This window comes from Myotis lucifugus, unplaced genomic scaffold (genome assembly GCF_000147115.1).
Source record: "Myotis lucifugus unplaced genomic scaffold, Myoluc2.0 scaffold_180, whole genome shotgun sequence".
Classification (NCBI taxonomy): Eukaryota; Metazoa; Chordata; class Mammalia; order Chiroptera; family Vespertilionidae; genus Myotis; species Myotis lucifugus.
This window is the reverse complement of record NW_005871228.1, coordinates 443,886-462,771: the sequence shown is the minus strand read 5'-3', so window position 1 is coordinate 462,771 and position 18,886 is coordinate 443,886. Positions and strand designations below refer to the sequence as shown.

Below are 18,886 nucleotides of genomic sequence, written 5' to 3'. Positions count from 1 at the left end.
ATCTTAGGGGTCAGCTAGGGCAGTCACTTCCTACTTCAGAGGCAGAAACAGGCCCCAGAGAAGTGAAGGGACTTGTCTAGGGCTGCACAGCAAGTCAGTGCCTGAGCCTGGAGGAGGACCCCATGATCTGCTGCCTCTGCTCCATGTTATCACTCGTTCGGGAGTTTCACATGTAGCGCTGTCAGCTTTCTAACGGTGGTCCTGCCCTGATTTTCATCCTGCCCTTGGAGAGCATGTGGAATTAGGTTAATGTCAGAGGAGAAAGTAAGAAAGTAAAATAAAATCCCCTTTCCCACTCTCCTGCAGTGAATATAGGGAGTGTGAACTGAAAGGAGGTGGCGGGAAGTACCCGGCACCAGGATCAGGCTGCCATCCTTGACTATCCATAGGAAGGAAGACTGGTTCTTTCTCCCGTGGTTCATTGAACCCATTACAGAAGCCCATCCAGGGCTTCATAGAGTCTGGGCGCTGAGTGGGATGACCCAGGGCTCTGAACTGGACCTGATGTTACAGGATCCTAGACAGTCAGGGCTGAAAAGGAGAAACCTTCTCCCATTTTATAAGTGTGGAGGCTGAGGGACAGTGAGAGTTTCAAGTATCATAACTGTTACCAGTAGCATCCCTGTCATCGTTTGTGAAACGTGTTCCATGTGTCAGGCCTTTCACATATATTATCACATTTGATCATCACAACAAAATACTGAGGAAGGCATTGTGCCCGTTTTACAGAGGGGGAAACTGACGCTCAGAAAAGCGAAGTCATTTGCCCCAGATAACTAAAGTAAGCAGCACAGCTACACTGCTTCACAAATAAGGGGCCTGGACAAATCAAGGATTAAAGTAGCTCAGCTCCTTGTCCGATGTTTCTTTTGTTACTTCATGATGCCTCTTGGGAAAGCACAAAAGGGTGTGTGTGTGGGGGGGGAAGCCCCATTAAGACAAGTGCCTCATTTCCTCATACCTAAGTAGTTCTACAATAAGGACCTGGCTGCTTATTGGCTGATTCGCCGTGGTCGGCAAACTGCGGCTCGCGAGCCACATGCGGCTCTTTGGCCCCTTGAGTGTGGCTCTTCCTAAGCCTTAGGAGTACCCGAATTAAGTTAATAACAATGGACCTACCTATATAGTTTAAGTTTAAAAAATTTGGCTCTCAAAAGAAATTTCAATCGTTGTACTGTTGATATTTGGCTCTGTTGACTAATGAGTTTGCCGACCACTAGATTGTGGCAAGTCTAGGCGCTCCCTTGACCCTTCTTTCATCGAAGAGTATTCAACAACTACTGATTGAGAGTCAATCAGGTGCCAGTCACTGTGCTGCTGACAAAACATGGGACCAAATGAATGCATACCTGGAGACCTCCAATTAGAGCAAAATAAAATGCTTTCTTAAAACTATACCATGGGCTACCAGCTAGTAACATCAGGCATATTAACAGCTGGGACTGGAAACCACAAGGCCACGTGGAAGTCTTGGCTATACCACTGTTGGAAACTCTCAGACTCTCTGAGCTTCTCTGGGCCTCAGTGTCCTCATTTGTAAAAGGAGAATTAAAATCCACACCCCAGGAGGATTAACCTAGAGAAGGGATGCGAAAGCACCCGCAGCTCTTAGTGCGAAGGAAATGATGTGCATATTTACATGCGTGCTGTGCAGATCTGTCTGTGCTGGTCATTGTCCCTTGATGATTACCTTGCTGTATCAATCTTTTTGCCTGAAGTAGGAAAGATTGTCTTCCGGTGATTCAGGCAAAACCCTGACTCTACCAGAATAGCCAAAAGCTGGGTAGAGACTTTATTCCTACTTGTATCTTTCTTCTCCTGGGACTTTCTAGATCAATTCTGTTCAATAGAATGCTCGGCAGTGATGGAAATGTTCTCTATCGCATGTGGCTGTTGAGCTTGAAATGTGGCTGGTGTGACTGAGGAACTGAATTTTTATTTTAACTTCATTAATTTAAGTAGCCACAGTCCTGAGTCTGATGGCACACAGCCGCCTGGGCCCTGCCACTGAGACGCCCTCCCTGCTCCTCTTCCTGGTTTGTCTCTCTCACAGAAATCTGTCTACAGCAAGCGAAAATCATTCTCTTCTCCTCTTCCTTAGTTCTGTCTGGCACATTCCCTGGTGTTGCTGATGCTGCTGGTGCAGGGACCACGCTTTGAGAACCATGGATTAATTACGTATCTTGTTTGGAGGCAGCTGTACTTTAGTGGAGTCAGTAGATGCTGGAGGTTCACTCAGACACAAACCCCTGAGATATTGGTTCTCAACACTGGCTGCCCTTGGGAATCACCAATGATCAGTCCTCAACCCAGGCCAGTTAAATTAGAATCTCTGTGGCGACAACCCAGACATGAGTGTTTTTAAAGCTCCCCAGATGATTGCAGTCAGCACTGAAAACCACTGCACTGATGGGACTTCAGCAAATTTCTTTGTCTATTAAATGATAACAACCTTCACTCTGTATCATGGGGCCACTGTGAGAATCAGATGAGACTGTGAATGCAAAGGGTTTTATCAACTGTGGGACCTGAAAGTAAGGATTCAGGCCTAGACAGCCATGGGAGAGCCCATTTGCAAATGATGCTGTCATCCCCGTTGAACTGAGATAACGCTGCTGCCTGTGGTTTGCATTCTAGTACTGTCCCTCTGACCAGGCCGCTGCAGGCACAGATGCTGAGCATGTACAACAGTTCTACAACCTTCTGACAGCCTCCATTGACGTATCCAGAAGCTGGGCAGAAAAGATCCCTGGATTTACTGATCTCCCCAAAGAAGATCAGACATTACTTATAGAATCAGCCTTTTTGGAGCTGTTTGTTCTCAGACTTTCCATCAGGTAATTACTATTATTTTATCTACCTTCAGTTCACTCCTTCCTTTGAAGAACGTCGAAACCTGCTGTGTTTGCAAATGAGTCATCAGAGAGAAGGTTGCTCAGGAAGGAAATATCAAATACGATCAGGCATTAAAAAGCTGAGTAGTGGGTAGTGCATTGGACTGGAAGCCAGGACTCCTGGGTTCTACCCTCAGTTCTAATATGGATTTGCTGTACGACCCTGAGCAGGTGCCTTGCCTCATTGGAAGTTCAGTTCCCTTCTTTGTAAAATGAGGAGGTTGGGTTTGGTGATATCTGAAGCTCCTTGTAATGCCAACACTCTGGGATTCTATAGAGTCCCATGGTGCGTAAGGTATTTCCTGGGAGCACGTATTTGTTGAGAACATTGCATTTACCTCATGGGTTTCTATTTACAAGTCACTGTTCTAGTACACCAGATGGAGCTCTAAAGAGTTCCCACTGCCTCTCAACCCCCAGTGTTTACTCCAAGAGAATAGCTCCTAGATCAAAAGATTTGGTTCAACCTTTCATGCTCAGTGACACTGAACACAAGCGGAAGTTCTTTTCCAAAAAGCCGGGACCTGGAATCTCAGCATGAGTAACATTTTAGATTCCTTGCTTCCTTGCCATTATGTAATTTTAGGAGATGGTACCAACATTTCACCAAATATTATAGAGAAAGAATGTCCCTTCCCCCTCATTCTCTTCCTTACCCTCCCCTCCAATTTCATATTGTGTTAGCAGAAATTCTTGTTTAAAGTGCAGATTCCCATGCCTCATTCCCAGCTATATTGGTTTGTCTTAGAAGAAGCCCACAAATCTGCATTTTAACTCATGCTCCAGTGATTCTGATGCCAGTGGTCTGAGGTCCAGGTTTTAAACTCTGAGATTGAGAGGTCCTTGTGTACCTCTGTGGAGGGATCTGTGGGAGAGACAGGGGGAATTACAACTGGAGTGCCAGTAATTAGCATCATTACAGCTAATCTGCTGTACAAAGGAGCCAAGCCAACGATGTGACTATCATCTGTTAGGCAGGCAGCATAGGATTAAGTCAATGATTAGCTCCATGTGGGCAAGCACTATGCATGCTCTAGTCACCAAGTTTCCTCCAGTGCCTGGCTCTAGGAATGGCACATACGTGGTGCACAAGAAATACTTGACTAGTGAATGAATGAATGAAACTATGCATCCAAGAAACATAGTTATAGATATTAACTTGTTAGTGCAGTAGGCTGAAAGAGATAAATATGTGGAAAGCAATTTGAAAATTAAAGGAAGGCTAAGATTAAAGTTAGGACCACATAGAATTCAGAATTAATTACACCTAAGACTCCTCTTGTATACCAGGCATTGTGCATGATTTCAGATCCTGTATATTATTAATTCCCACAACAATCTTAGAAGGTAGCCATTAGAACTCCTGTTTATACATAAGGAAAAGGAAACCCAGAGAGAGTAAGGGAGCGCCCAGAGCCCCCCGGCTGAGTGGTGATGTCCAACTAGAAGTTCCAGGGCACCTTTCATGAGAGAAGTATGGGATACTTATGGACTGATATACACTCTCAGGACAGATTTAGAAATAGCCCTCTGAGCCCCACTGTGGAAAGCAGGTGAGCCCACAACAGGGCCTGGCAGCTTCCCCAGGGATTGGTGCTCACTCAGGAAGTTAGCACAGACAAGTGGTGGTGGGTGTTCATCAAGGGTGTTTGGGCAGGTTTGACAGCACCACACTGGGTTCTGAACACAGTCTGGGTGCCGTGCGTTATGATGTTATCCCATTGGATAGACTGAACAGACCTATTTAATGTGTTTCTACCCCCTAACCCCCCCCCCCATGACTTTCTCTGGTAGGTCAAACACTGCTGAAGATAAGTTTGTGTTCTGCAATGGACTTGTCCTGCACCGACTTCAGTGCCTTCGTGGATTTGGGGAGTGGCTCGACTCCATTAAAGACTTTTCCTTAAGTTTGCAGAGCCTGAACCTTGATATCCAAGCCTTAGCATGCCTGTCAGCACTGAGCATGATCACAGGTAAGCACCACCCTCCTGTCACCCGAAGCTACCACATCCTCCTTTCTCTCTTTTCCTGTGTTAAGGTGGAGTCTGGCTTCGGCTGTCATACACACCAGAAAATTAGGAAAACGACTGCCACTGTTCTGAAATCTGCGACATTTTACTTAATTTAAACAAGAGACGTATATCTGCAGCTTGTTGTCATGAACCTCCAGGTAGAGAGGGTTCCTATTGAGTTATCATTGTCAACAAGCCCAATATAGGAACATCTAAATTTCCACAGGCGCTCTGTTGAGAGTTGCACTACTGCTTCAGGGTTATCTTCACAAGGGTTTCAAAGGAAAATTAGCTTAGCCAGCCTGCTCCTGTGGGACTGAGGGCAAGTCTTCCCCTCTCCCCAGTCCTTGGCTATCGACCTAAAGTAAAACCAAAGAACTACACATATAAAACACACCTTTAATTTATTGATTTACAACTCTGATTGGCAGGGGAGTGAGAGAATGGATACTTGTAAACAGCAAAAAATGGCTCAACTCAATAATTTTTAAAAGTTAAGAAACAGGAGCATAAAACTTATTCAATTTCTATATTATGCCTTTCTGTCATTAGATGTCTCTCTCTCTTTCTATCTTTTGGGACATAAATGGCATCAAGATGGAATGAGAGGTAGAGAGGGAAAGGGAGAAGGAAAGGGAGAGGGAGAGGGAGAAGGAACTAGAAAGGCATATCGGGTAAGAGAGGAGATTTTATTTTCCTGGGGCTGGTCCTGAGACCCAAGGCCCCAGCTCCCTTTGTGTCTTGATACTTTCAGAGTTTCCAGTGTGATCTCATCCTTCTTGGCCAGACTGGGGCCTGGTGAGGCAGTGACAAGTGGAGGCTCCCTAAGAGGTTAGCCACACCTGGGGCTCACCTCCCATTCTTTTCATCAGACTGAAGCACAGCCTAGGCCCGTGGTCGGCAAACTGCGGCTCAAGAGCCACATGTGGCTCTTTGGCCCCTTGAGTGTGGCTCTTCCTAAGCCTTAGGAGTGCCCTAATTAAGTTAATAACAATGTACCTACCTATATAGTTTAAGTTTAAAAAATTTGGCTCTCAAAAGAGATTTCAATCGTTGTACTGTTGATATTTGGCTCTGTTGACTAATGAGTTTGCCGACCACTGGTCAAGGCTATTGGGCTAAGAATTGAGGTTCAGATTCGATACCATCTTGACTGTAGAAAACATGCTTTTCAGGCAGGTGATGAGTTTCACATGGGACCAAATGCATCTTTTGGCAAGATGGGCCCTTCTTCCTGATCATCAGAGATGTGCATTGTTTCCATGCACTTCTTGGGACCTCACTGTTAGCCAATGTGAGATATGTCTGAGTACCCTAAGATGCTAGGCTGGTTCATCAGTGAACGATTTACATGGAGGAAGAGACAATTAAATGGCATGTGCTACAGTAGGAATCAAACACTAGCTTGTTCCCTCGGTATTCCAAGTGGAACTTCACCTCCTCCTGGTGGTCTTTGGTCTTGGCTGAGAAACTCCCTTCTTTTGATGGGACCTGACAGAGATTTGCAAGGGAGACATTAACACAACAAAAATAAAGGCAGTCTTAAAGGCTATGGACTCCATTTAAAGGACTTTCAAATGGCATACGGGGGCACCCGTAGAAAAGTAAGCACATTCAAGGACAAGCATATCACTCCAGCAGGACTGTAATGAAATGGGTTCAAAGGCTGTCTTTCAACTAAAGCTCTTCAGCTCAGTTTCAAAACCATTCAGCTCTTCCTAGGACAGTTAAACATTCAAAACTGGGGAGTATGGATTTTACTTAATTAAGAAAAAAACACACAGAAACAAAATCTAGAGTCAGCCTTGGCTTTCTGTAAATAAACCCAGTGCACTGCCACGTCTCTATGGAAATCAGCAAATCTCTGTAGTTAATCAACAAGTGTTCGCTGATCTAGGCACTCTGGCATGTCCGTGGGTTTTCAGAGATAATGCATGTGATACAAGGTATTGAGTGCCGTGGTGGGGATGAGGGAGTGGGTACAAAGTGCTGAGAGACCAAAGGTGGGGGGTGGTCTCTCAAAAGAGGTAACATGAGGTCTTCTCAAAAGAGGATACGATATCGCCAAACTAAAATGGAAGGAGCATGATTTCTAGGCACAAATAAAAATTTGCTAAAGCCATTGAAACTGTGGCTGTTATAAGTTCCAGGATGGAAATCTCTAAAAAGAGGAGAGTGATGGGAAATGAGACTGCCATGCTAGGTAAGGGTGGGGTCGGACATGAAGAACCTTTCACGCCTAGGTGAGAAGGTTGGAGTTGATCTTGAGAGCGGTGGGGAGCCACAGGAAAGTTTTGACCAGAGCAGCATCATGTGGAAGCTTGCACTTTAGAACGACCTGCTCTGGCAGTGGGTTCTGAGCACAAATTGTAGCAGAAAAGAGACTCCAAGGGAAAAGGCCAGTCCAGGTGTGAGAGCTGTAGTTTAAGAGGCGGGCCTGAAGTCTATGTCTTTGTTTGTTTGTTTGTTTTACTCTTTAAGTAAATATTAGTAGACAACTGTGAGGCCAGGAAGTCCCAACCTGGAGAACATGGGACAGTTCAGTGCTGAGAATACAGAGTAGGGATTAGACAGTGATGGCGAACCTATGACACACGTGTCAGAGGTGACACGAGAACTCATTTTTTTGGTTGATTTTTCTTTGTTAAATGGCATTTAAATATATAAAATAAATATCAAAAATATAAATCTTTGTTTTACTATGGTTGCAAATATCAAAAAATTTCTATATGTGACACGGCACCAGAGTTAAGTTAGGGTCTTTCAAAATGCTGACACGCCGAGCTCCAAAGGTTCGCCATCACTGGATTAGGAGAAGGTGCTGCCAGTCCTGTCTCTGCCTGCACTTTGCTGTGTGTCCTGTGGTTATGGCTGCTCAGCCCGCTGCCCATTGTGTGGAGACTTGCTCAGGAAGGAGGGAGCTCATACCAGTCTGTTATGGCAGATATAGCATGGACTTTGGGATCCAGCATCTCCCTCAGGTTTTAATCTGGGATCCCCTATTTAATTAGTAGGTGCCATTGAGTAATACACTTTATTTCTCTGAACCTCAGTTTCCCCATCTGTAAAATGGGGAAAGCAACATGTATTCCATGAGGCAGCAGTAAGGATTATGTAAAATTAGGTTTGTGATGCAGCCAAACTGAATTCAGAATAGGCAGTCGATCCACCTGTGTTCCATCCTGGAGGGATGGTGACAGGGACTCCCTCAAATAGGCATATGCCTGTCCCTTCCCTTTGGGGTCCAAAAATCAGTCTCAGTGACATGAGGAAACTGGTGGTGGCTTTCGAAGGCAGTGTGTTTGGTGAATTTCTCCTTGGATGTTTGAGAGAGGCTCAAAAAAGGACAGTAATATTAAAGTAATTATGCTGCACTTAAAAGAGGCCAAGTCTTTTATGGTGGAGTTCCAGGTCCCGCCCGCAGCCCTGCCAGCCTGTGCAGGGCGGGTTGTTTTAGGTGCTGTGGTTATAACATAAGTCCCCCTGCTCTCCTTTCTGAACCTGACAGTAATCTTTTTGTGATTTGCTGGTTGGGAAGGAGTTTGAAATGTGTGAAAGCATCAGGAAGTGGCAGCAAAGACAATGCCTGGGAAACAGCAGTGTGTCTTGTTGTGGATATTAATTTCATTTGAATATAGGCTCCCGTGAAATCTTGACTTCTGAATGAACTCCATTGATCAAAAAGGGTGATTGTGGGATATCAGTTGGGCTATTGGCATCAGAAAGCAGACAACACAAAATTGTCTGTTCCTAAACCACAGTGAACTCATGAAAGGAAATGGGATCTTAAAAGTCAAACCCATCTTGCTTCCAGGAAAATTAAGTATCTGGACAGTATTGCTAGTTTGTACAAACATGGCTCTTTTTTTCTTTTTCTTCTTCTTCCTCCACCTCTCTCTATGTGACTGGTGGTGAGGTGGGGCAGGAAATGGTTTCTTTCAGATCACTCTTCCTCCGTACAGTAAAAGGGAGTTCCCCACAGTTGTGGTTGTGAAATGTTTTTAGGTCCCAGTTCATCTACCCTACCCATTCCTTTTTGCCAGTGCCATATCCCTGTCCCAGGAGTAATGAAAGTGCTTAGCTTCTGATGGGATACCAATGAGGTGATATCTGGTTGCAGTTCATTGTGATTAGCAAATAAGAAGCCCCCCCAAATAGAAAGTTTGTGTGAAATTGTCAGTTTATAAGTATCCATTCATTAAAAAAAAATATTGAGTTCTGTCTATATTTCAGGCACAGTGTCAATCTCCAGGGATGCTAAGATGAGCCATGCATGAATTCTGCTGTCAGAAATTATATAGGTTACTAGGAAGTCATATCTGATTATGATGCAATGAACTCATTTATGGTGGTTAGTGCTCAGGTCCTTAAAAGGGACAGAGTCAGTGCAGGGGAAGTCCAGATTACTGCTAACATTTTGGGGGTGTAGAAAGTTGGAGGTGCTGATCATGAATGGCTTCCCAAGGAGGTGGTTTCTAGACATGGCAAGATCTAGAGGAAGGACATTGCAAACCAAGGGAACAGCATAGCAAGGTCATGAAAGTGGAACATTTCAGCACATTTTGGGGAAAAGTGGAAATTGCTTTGAACATTTGTTAAACCACATATAAAATTTCATAGCAAGAAGAGAAAAAGAGGACAGGCTCTTGTACTCAATGACTGTATGTCCTGGAGTGAGCATGAGAGTGAATCCGCTGTGGGGCCTGGTCTCTGTGCTCCTGGCGTCTCCCATGCAGTAGGCTTGGTGCTGGAGATGCGACCGTGAGCAAACACAGTCCGTGCCCCCGTGGAGCTTACATTTAAAGGAGGAGGCAGGTAATAGTCACATCAATGTCTGATTTCAACCTATCCTTCAGGAAAAAAAAATAGAAAAAATAATCTAGACTGAGAGTAAAAGGGAAAAACTTCCTTGAAAAAAATGTGATCTGTGATTTAAGAATGAGTAGATTTTCACTAGGTGAAGTTGAAATCTCTCTCCTCTCTCTCTCCTCTTCTTCCGTGCCTCCCCTTCTTCTCTCTCTTAGCAGAGATGTCTGTGGCACGGATAGCTAAATACTCAGTAATCCAGCAGTGTCCTTAGGTACCATACAGGTTAGAAGTGTGATCTGTGGTCTGTTTTAAATATTTGTTGAAAGAAGTAATTAATCAATTAGCTAATGAGGTACACAAAGTGTAGGAGGGAGTTACAGGGAGGGTACACAAAGTGTAGGAGGGAGTTACAGGGAGGCTGAACGATGGTATTTCGGGACTTGGAGTGAAAGAAATTAACCACTTGTTCATTTTGACCATGGGCAAGGAACTTAACTCCCTGAGCCTTACCTGATCTATTAAATAAAGATTATGTGTGTCCTGCCTAATTCAAAGGGTTATTGTGAGGGTGTGATAAAATAATCTAGGTAAAAGTGTTGTAGAGAGTGCTTTCCAATCTACAGGGGCGGGCAAAAGTAGGTTTACGGTTGTGAGGATGCAAAAGAGAGTTTATTCTTGTATTATTTATTAATTATTTCATTATTTTCCATACGAACAACTGTAAGCCTACTTTTGTTCACCCCTGTATTTTGGTTATCAGGTGAAATAGTAAACTCCTAGTCCAGCTGGTGCCCAGCATTCTCTGTAGTATCTCGTAGTGGAGATTCTTATCTGAGGTGGGAGTTTGAACTAAATGACTCAAATTGTTTTGGTTCTGACACATAAATTCCTTACTTAACCATTTCTAGAAGTTGTATTTTAAAGTTTTGACTGCATAAAGCTGAGTTAGAAGACTGAAGTATTGGATAAAAATGATGTAGATCAAAATGCAAGAAACACCGAGAAGCTTGTTTTGTTTAATGGTGGACAAAGATCTTAAACTAAAACCTGTGTATAATTCCTAGGGAAGGGGAAAATTTGAATGTCTGATTTCCTCCTGAATTAGTGAACTCTCGGAATATCAGCTCTGCAGCCATGTTTACCAAGCTGCGAGAAGAAAGGGGGTCCCTTAAGCTAAAATGTCAGTGATTGGGGTTTTGAGGAATTTCAAATTACTAGGAAGCGCCTAGACACTTAGTGACTCCCTAGTGATTTGAAAACCTTGCTGGCTGCTGGCAGTAGTTTGCATGGAGACTGAATTTTGTCTCAGCCCTTTTGAAAAAGTAAAGAAGCCACAAATCCAGTAGCTGTTCAGAACAACAAAGGAGGTGCCTCTGGCTTCTAACAGGAGTGTCTGAATTCCTCAAGGAATTCCAGGCCTAGGGCTGATCCAGCTGGCAGGAGGTATCGATCTCCACTTGAATTCACTGAATAAATAATGGTTGCCATAGTTATTGAGCAGTCACCACTGGTTGGAGAGCAGGGAGAACTCAGAGGCACCTTTTGTGAGTCTGGCCATGAGAAAGTCTAGTTACAGGGCTCCATAATCAACTCTTTCCCAAAATCCAGCCATCAACATCGCTCAGTTCCTTTATGCTGATCATGAATATGGTATCTTGAATATAATTCAAGACATGAGGCGTGGAAAAGGAAAGCTTAAATCAATGGATTGGTATTTTATTCTGGGAGAAGCACCTCCCTCTGGGCTCTGAACCTAATTTGAGACGGCTCAGTATTAATAGAATGTACTGTCAGCAAGATGATTGTGTGATCAGGTTGCAGCTAGGAGAGGGCTTCACAAAGGATCGAATCCCCGTTTGTTCTATTTTAACATTGTTTGTTAGACAAATAACATTAGCCTGGAAATTTAAAAAAAAAAAAAAGGTAAGAGTTATCTGACAATCTCATAAATATTTTCACTTTTCCGTTTTCTTTCATACTTCTCTAGATGAAGAAATAATTTTTACATAGATGTAATCGCATCTTAGAGACCATTTCATATTCTTTTCTCTATCTAATGTGATGTTATGTATTTTTCCATGTTGCTTCATTAACGTTAGTAATTTGTCCTTTCTGATGTCTATAGAACCTTCCATTACGTGGGCATACTATTTTTACTTAATGGTTCCTCTGTTCTTCCACCCTTTATCTTTTCCTAGTTTTTAAAATAGATAATGCTTATCCAAAATATCTTCATGCATACAGTTTTATTCTCCTGTTGAGTTTTTCTTTCAGATAAATTCCCGTGAGTGGGATTACTTGGTCAGAGGCAACGAACATGTTAGAGCTCTTAAAATATACTGCCAAATTTGCACTCTGTTTTTGTTTTGTTTTTGTTTTGTTTTTTGCTTTGGAGGGCAAATAAAACTTTTAGGCAGAACACTATTGCAGGCTGGATTACTCTTGAAGTTCACTCTTGAGTGCATGTGTTGAGTAAAGGTAAACCATGGGGACAGATCTGCCTCTCGACTGATTTGCTAGTTTCCTGGAGAAAGCAAAATTATACACTGCAAAGCTTGGGAATTAGGGGACTTTATTGGTTTTTTTGTTTTGTTTTTGACGATATCATTTGCCACATGTCAGGCATTGTCTTAGATTTACAATCCATTGAGATGCTGCTGGCAATGTTCATGGTTGGACCTGAATATAATTTTAACACCTCAAAGCTGGAAGGGACCTTAGAGGTCATTAAGCCCAACCTCCTCCTTTTAAGATGGGCCCTAGAAAGGGAAAAACTCAAACGCGACTAGCCAAGCTGGGGAAGAAGGCAGATCTCCTGGTCCCCAGGCCTCCTTTAATTTAGGGCAAGAGAGGAAGGAAAAAAAATGTCTGGAGAGTTGCTTCATTTTTCTGATGACTTATGCTTTAAGAAAGTAACTTTTGTAACAAAAATATTCCCAACTAAAAACATTAATGTTGGGAAAATTAGAAACTCAAACGTGATTTCCAACTGGATGGATGTTTTTCATCTCTCACAAATTATTATTTTACATGTAAATGTACTGAGAGATGAAAACTTTGACTGAGATAACTGGGGCCAAGGTCTTCCCAGAAACCCTGAATTAGGTATGTTATCATCTTCATTTTATAAGGAAGCCAGGGCTGAAAGGTTAAGGGACTTATTCAAGGGCACACAGTGAGTGACAGACTGGGATTCAAAGAACTACCTCTAAGAGGGAGGGCACTTTGTAAAATGCCATCTCAACTGGCAGAACAGGACACAGGCCTTGATTAGGGATTCACAGTTTCTTAAGACGGAACTGCCTCCTAAACGCGTCCTTTTCTATGCCTCTGCAGAACGACATGGGTTAAAAGAACCAAAGAGAGTGGAGGAGCTATGCAACAAGATCACGAGCAGCTTAAAAGACCACCAGAGTAAGGGACAGGCCTTGGAGCCCACGGAGCCCAAGGTCCTGGGCGCCCTGGTAGAACTGCGGAAGATCTGCACCCTGGGTCTCCAGCGCATCTTCTACCTGAAGCTGGAAGACTTGGTGTCTCCACCTTCCATCATCGACAAGCTCTTCCTGGACACCCTGCCTTTCTGAGAGGAGCAGCCTGAGCAGGGAGCCGCCTCATCTGCTAGCGCCTGCTTGCTACGCAGCAGAGGGAGGGGTCTGGACACCTACCATTCCTGTCCTTCCTTAAGAGAAAAAGCAGCTCCTGACAAAATGAAAGACTTTTTTTTTTTTCTGGCACTTTTCCTTACAACCTAAAGCCAGAAAACTTGCAGAGTATTGTGTTGGGGTTGTGTTTTATATTTAGGCTTGGGTTTGGGGTGGGGAGGGGGGTTATAGTTCATGAGGGTTTTCTAAGAAACTGCTAACAAAGCACTTTTGGATGATGCTATCCCAGCAGGGGAAAACAAAAAAGGATAATATAACTGTTTGAAAACTGTTTCTGGGGAATACAATTACAGTTGCTTTGTATTTAAAAACAAGAACAGCCAAGGGTTGTTCGCCAGGGTAGGACCTGTCTTGAGATGATCGCTTTTAGAATATACTTCCTGTATCAAGGGTACGTATGTGGTGCAAACAAGGCAGAAATTCCCTCGTCTTAATTTCTTTCTTCCTTTATTTTAACAAATGGTGAAAGATGGACGATAACCTATAAATCAGACATAGCAAAATGATAATGGCTGTTCGCTTCCATATACAAGTGCAATTTTTAAAGTGCTGTCTTACTAAGTCTTGTCTATCAACTCTCCTTTATTTTATACAGAAATAAAAAGGAGGCAAGTTAGCAAAGGACAAGTGCTAATTTCCTAGCAGAGGTTTTTGTCCACCTGCCCTATAGACCCCTTCTGAGGTATGGTCCATCCAAGATTTCGGGCCATTCTTACGGATCCAGATCCCTGCCCTGATTGTCCAGCTGTCCCAAAGGGGGCTCAGATTATAAGATGGATTACATACAACTGTTTTGGTTGTGTTCTATCAACCCATCCAGAGTTTCCTAAACTTCCTTCAGTTATAGCAATTGACTGACACAGTCATGCAGAAGCCCAGCCGCGTTCAGTGAGTCTCAAGTGTTTGGTTCCTAGGTAAGAACATGCAAAAAATAGGAACTGGATCATACAGGGTAAACACCAGGGGTAATAAGGTTTTTAATATATACAATTTAATTTTTGTTATCAGTTACAGAGACAATTATGGAGAGTAAGCAAGTCTTATTTTTTAAAAAGTAGTATGAATGTGAGTCCTAGGAAGGATTAATGGGCTGCGTTTCAACATTCCGTGTTCGTACTCCCTTTTGTATGTTTATACTGTTAATGCCATATTACTATGAGATAATTTGTTGCATAGTGTTCTTATTTGTATAAACATTTGTATGCACGTTATATTGTAATAGCTTTGCCTGTATTTATTGCAAGACCACCAGCTCCTGGAAGCTGAGTTACAGAGTACTTAAATGGGGTGTTCACAGTGACTTGGATACGCCAACTAGAAATTAAATAAGCAAATATATATAAATATAGCAGGTTACATATATATATTTATAATGTGTCTTTTTATTAACCATTTGTACAATAAATGTTACTTCCCATGCGGTTATTTTATGGTTCATTTGCAGTGACTTTTAAGGCAGTACTGTTTAGCACTTTGATATTAAAATTTTGCTTATGTTTTGCTAAATTCAAATATAATGTTTGAAGATTTCTAGGTCTAAAAGTCTTTATATTATATATTCTGTATCAAGTCAAAATATGTTTGGCCATTTTGCTAAGAAACAAACTTTGAATGTCAAACTGATGTCACAGTAGTTTTTGTTAGCTCTGAGTCATTTTTGCTTTTTAAAGGAAAAGTAACAAAACTATGCTGTTTATATTGTCATTAAATTATACAATCAAACAAATGCCAAATGAATTGCCTAACTGCTGCAAAGAGGAACCCAGATAGCGAACCATATATGTTTTTCTTCCAAGAGTCATTCTGATAGTTGATCATATATTATGTTTGTGTGAGCTTTTATGAAAGATTATTATTTTTATATCAAGATGATAGCATCTGGAATGTTAGGATCTTGGAATGTTAAAACTTGGAAGGGGCCTGACTTGCCAGCTAGTCCACCCCAACCCCAAAATTCACAGAGGAGAAAATGGACCCAGCAAAGGGTAAAGAGTTACCCAGGTCAAAGAGCTAGTACCAGAATCAAGTCTAGGACCTAAGTCTCTTTTCCATAGTCTTTTTACTCAACTTACTGCATCTATAGGAAAACAGGCTTTTTAAACTAACCAGAAATACTTACATTTTACCTAATAATAACCACGAGTAAAGTAGTACTTTTGCATTAATTTTTTTCAGCTTATATGCGAACATAATAAACATTATTCGATATCAGGAAAGCTAACATTTCATATAAGGTAGCTTCAGACCAAATTCAAGTTGAATTTGAATGAGTTAGAAGTACTGTGCATACATAATCCTTTCGTGCACCATTAGTATTGGAAAGTCAGTCCTTGTTTTTTTGTCATGTCTGAAAAAGAAAAACACACACACAGAGCTCTAGAGAAATGCTGTTACTTTTTATTTTTACACCCATCGGATTTAAGGAAAAAGACCTTTTAACCGTAGTATCGATTGGTTGGAAGCAATGAAGATTTTTAGTGATAGGCCCAGACACATAGTGCTGAAAATAAAGATGATAGCCAGTGTTCTTCCGTCTTCCATAGTCATTGCAACTACGAGAGCCCTGGGAGGCTCCCACGCCATCTATCAATTCAACTCTCTTTTTTTGTCTTCATGTGGACACACAAGTGTATACAGAGTGGATGACCGAACTAGCTCAGAAGAGGACAGCAAGAATTAAAGCAGGTGATTCCTCCCTTGGGGAAGAGCTCTCTCAGCGTGAACAGGCCTCCTGTGGGCGGAAGTCCGGAATCCACCAGCTGTTAGTGGAGAGTGCCTTGCTTTCATTTCAGACAGCAGAGTTTTCCAGAGTTCCTCTGCTCCTCAGACAGCATTGCTCTTTAGTATGTGTTAACCTGTGGTTTGAAATTAATGCTCTTGTACATTAACAATGTAAATTTAAATGATTAAATTAAATTACATTTTATCAGTGGCTACTGGTGTGTTGAATAAGCATGCTTCATTTACCAGTATTTTCTTAATCACTTATGTACTAGTCTTTGCTGTGAACTCTTAAATACATCCCCAGATTGATTTTTTTAAAAGGCTTACTAATGCTGAAAAATTAATAGACATTCCAATTGGAAATATATTAAACCTCACTGATTGGGAAGAAGGACGGTCTAAATTCGATAACCATTTATTGACTATTTCCTGCAGGCAAAGCACTGTTGGGTGCTTTGAGGAGATACAAATGCACAGTTGTATGAAACTGTTTTTTGTTTCAATTGTATATAACTTAAATGGAGCTAACAATTTATCGTCTAAGTGTATTCTTTAGGGGTATGGAGGATTTGTTTCCATATCAAGATGATGGGATATCAATTGTTTGTGAATCAGAATTTACAAGAATAAGGTTAGAGTTCTCATAGATTGATTGGTACTCTGCCTTTTTGCAGGAGCCATTACTACTACATTGCTAGACACCCCTCTCTGTGGGCAACGCAAATGCAACTTTCATTCAACTCTACCCCACACAGCATATATTGAGTTAGTGCAAACACATTTTTCTGTGTTTTGATGGTTCAAAAAGAGAAATGTGGAGCTCTCGTGATTTACTTCATCAGTTTATGCATAAAGCATTTTCTGTGACATCTAAGTGCCATGTGTGGTCTAAAAGCCAAACAAAACATCTTTCTGCTGCTCAGCAGTACTTTCATTTCCTCAGCAATAAAATATGATTAGTAAGAAAAAATGAGAGATAATGAAGCATCATCTTGCATATGAATTTAAATATAGGGGCTTGGCAAAAAAAAAAAAGGAAAGAAAGGATGCTAGGAGCAAAAGTTTGGTTTTGAATGGGTAGAGAGGCAAGAAGGTCAGGATTAAATAAGGGGTACTTGCCTGTAGTTGAATTTTCATAAGTTAAATACACAAAGATAATACAAGAAGCTAAATGTTGACTTCTTTAAAAATTGTGGTAAGTCCAGCCACGGTGGCTCAGTGGTTGAGTGTCGACCTATGAACCAGGAAGTCATGGTTCAATTCCCAGTCAGGGCACATGCCCAGTCTGCAGGCTCAATTCCCAATAGGGTGTGTGTAAGTGGCAGCCAATCAATGATTCTCTCTCATCATTGATGTTTCTATCTCTCTCTTCCTCTCTGAAATCAAATTTTAAAATAAATTAAAAATTGTGGTAAGATACACATAGCACCATCTTCACCATTTTTAAGTATATGGTTCAGGGATGTCGAACACATTCACCAATGTTAACTAGTCTTCAGAACTCTTCACCTTGCAAAACTGAGACACCTACAGTCTTTGTGCGAACATGTTTCATTTCTTTAGAGTAAATACATAGGAGTGGAATCATTCGCTGGGTAGGTTTAACTTTATAAAAAGCTGCCATGCCTTTTTTACATAGAAATAGAATATTTGGCCACACACATGGCCATTCAGGAAACACATGTTTCTCTCATACTTCCATGCAGGGGTGGTCTTGGCAGTCTGTTCTGGTCAATGGAATATAAGTGACATTGTCATCTGGGTACTATGTCCTATATACCTCTCTCCTTCCAGGTGGCATCTGACAGCAGACTTCTAGAGACATTATTGTCTGGCCCCAAAAAGTGTCTCTGTGGGTAGAAATTTCAACTTGGAGAAGAATCGAGAATAGTATCATGATAGGTGATATTTCAGGTAGGCTCGTGATAGCCCTGGTCTTGGAATATGTCTGATTTATACTGTAACCCATATTAGCTGAGGCCTCTTTTCTTTAGGATCTAGAAGGATTGTTTTGAACTCCCTATTCCACAAATAGGGAGGTCCAAAGACCTCCTCGTGATATCTTCAAATTCTGCCAATTTTTACATTAGCCCTGGCTTTAAGGTGCCACTTCTGTTTGCTTAGCTCTGTTAATGAACTATCTTGCTGTACTTCTTTCTGGTATCATCCCTATTTCTGGTAGTACAACTTGGATCTTTCCTTAATTTCCACCTCAAAATCATACATAAGACTTTCCCAAGTTCTAGAAAACTATCTTAAGCAATACCTGGTGTCATTCACCTATTCTTACTCTTCCCTCTCCATCTTCTATCTGGAACATGAATGTTACTTAGACTATAGAGATAAGGGTACCTCCTCTAGGAAATGCGGAAAAATAATTTGGAAGGAATCCAGGTCTCTGAGTTTTGTGGAGAAGAGCTACCCTTTTAAGTCTTGGGTTTCTTAAACTTTTCATGAGAAAGAAACTTCTTGTTTAAATCACTGTTATTTAGAGTTTTTCCATTATTGAAAGCTGAACTAAAATCCCAACTAAGATACACAGGACATAAGAAAAATAGCCCATATGCAGCATAGGTTTTTTTTGTTGTTGTTTTTTTAAAGTGCCAGGAGTATTAAGGATAATGACTCAGTGTGAATCAGTCATGTTTTGAGCCTACCAAAAAACAAACAAACAAAAAAACAAAACTCAAAGACATCTTAGGTCACAATTATTTGTTCATTTATTAATTCCTTGATTCATTCACCTTTGGATTAGGTCCTGTTTTTCTGCTTCTTCGTAACCTCA

At 41.7% G+C, this 18,886-nt stretch overlaps 1 protein-coding gene and 1 long non-coding RNA gene across 4 annotated transcripts in view; one reads left to right on the top strand and one right to left on the bottom strand.

The window, feature by feature from the left end:
* Window positions 1–15,737, top strand: part of NR4A3 (nuclear receptor subfamily 4 group A member 3) — a 35,263-nt gene extending 19,526 nt beyond the window's left edge. For all 3 annotated transcript variants that reach the window (XM_006096470.3, XM_023760338.1, XM_023760337.1), the window contains 3 exons: window positions 2,638–2,837; window positions 4,689–4,867; window positions 13,052–15,737. In XM_006096470.3, the coding sequence (XP_006096532.1) occupies window positions 2,638–2,837; window positions 4,689–4,867; window positions 13,052–13,299 (627 nt within the window). In that variant the 3' untranslated portion in view covers window positions 13,300–15,737. The remainder of the gene's footprint in view (window positions 1–2,637; window positions 2,838–4,688; window positions 4,868–13,051) is intronic.
* A 369-nt stretch (window positions 15,738–16,106) lies between these two features.
* LOC102430648 overlaps window positions 16,107–18,886 on the bottom strand; it is a 30,376-nt gene continuing 27,596 nt past the window's right edge. Inside the window, exon 3 of the long non-coding RNA XR_330292.3 lies at window positions 16,107–16,232. This is a non-coding gene — a long non-coding RNA (uncharacterized LOC102430648). The remainder of the gene's footprint in view (window positions 16,233–18,886) is intronic.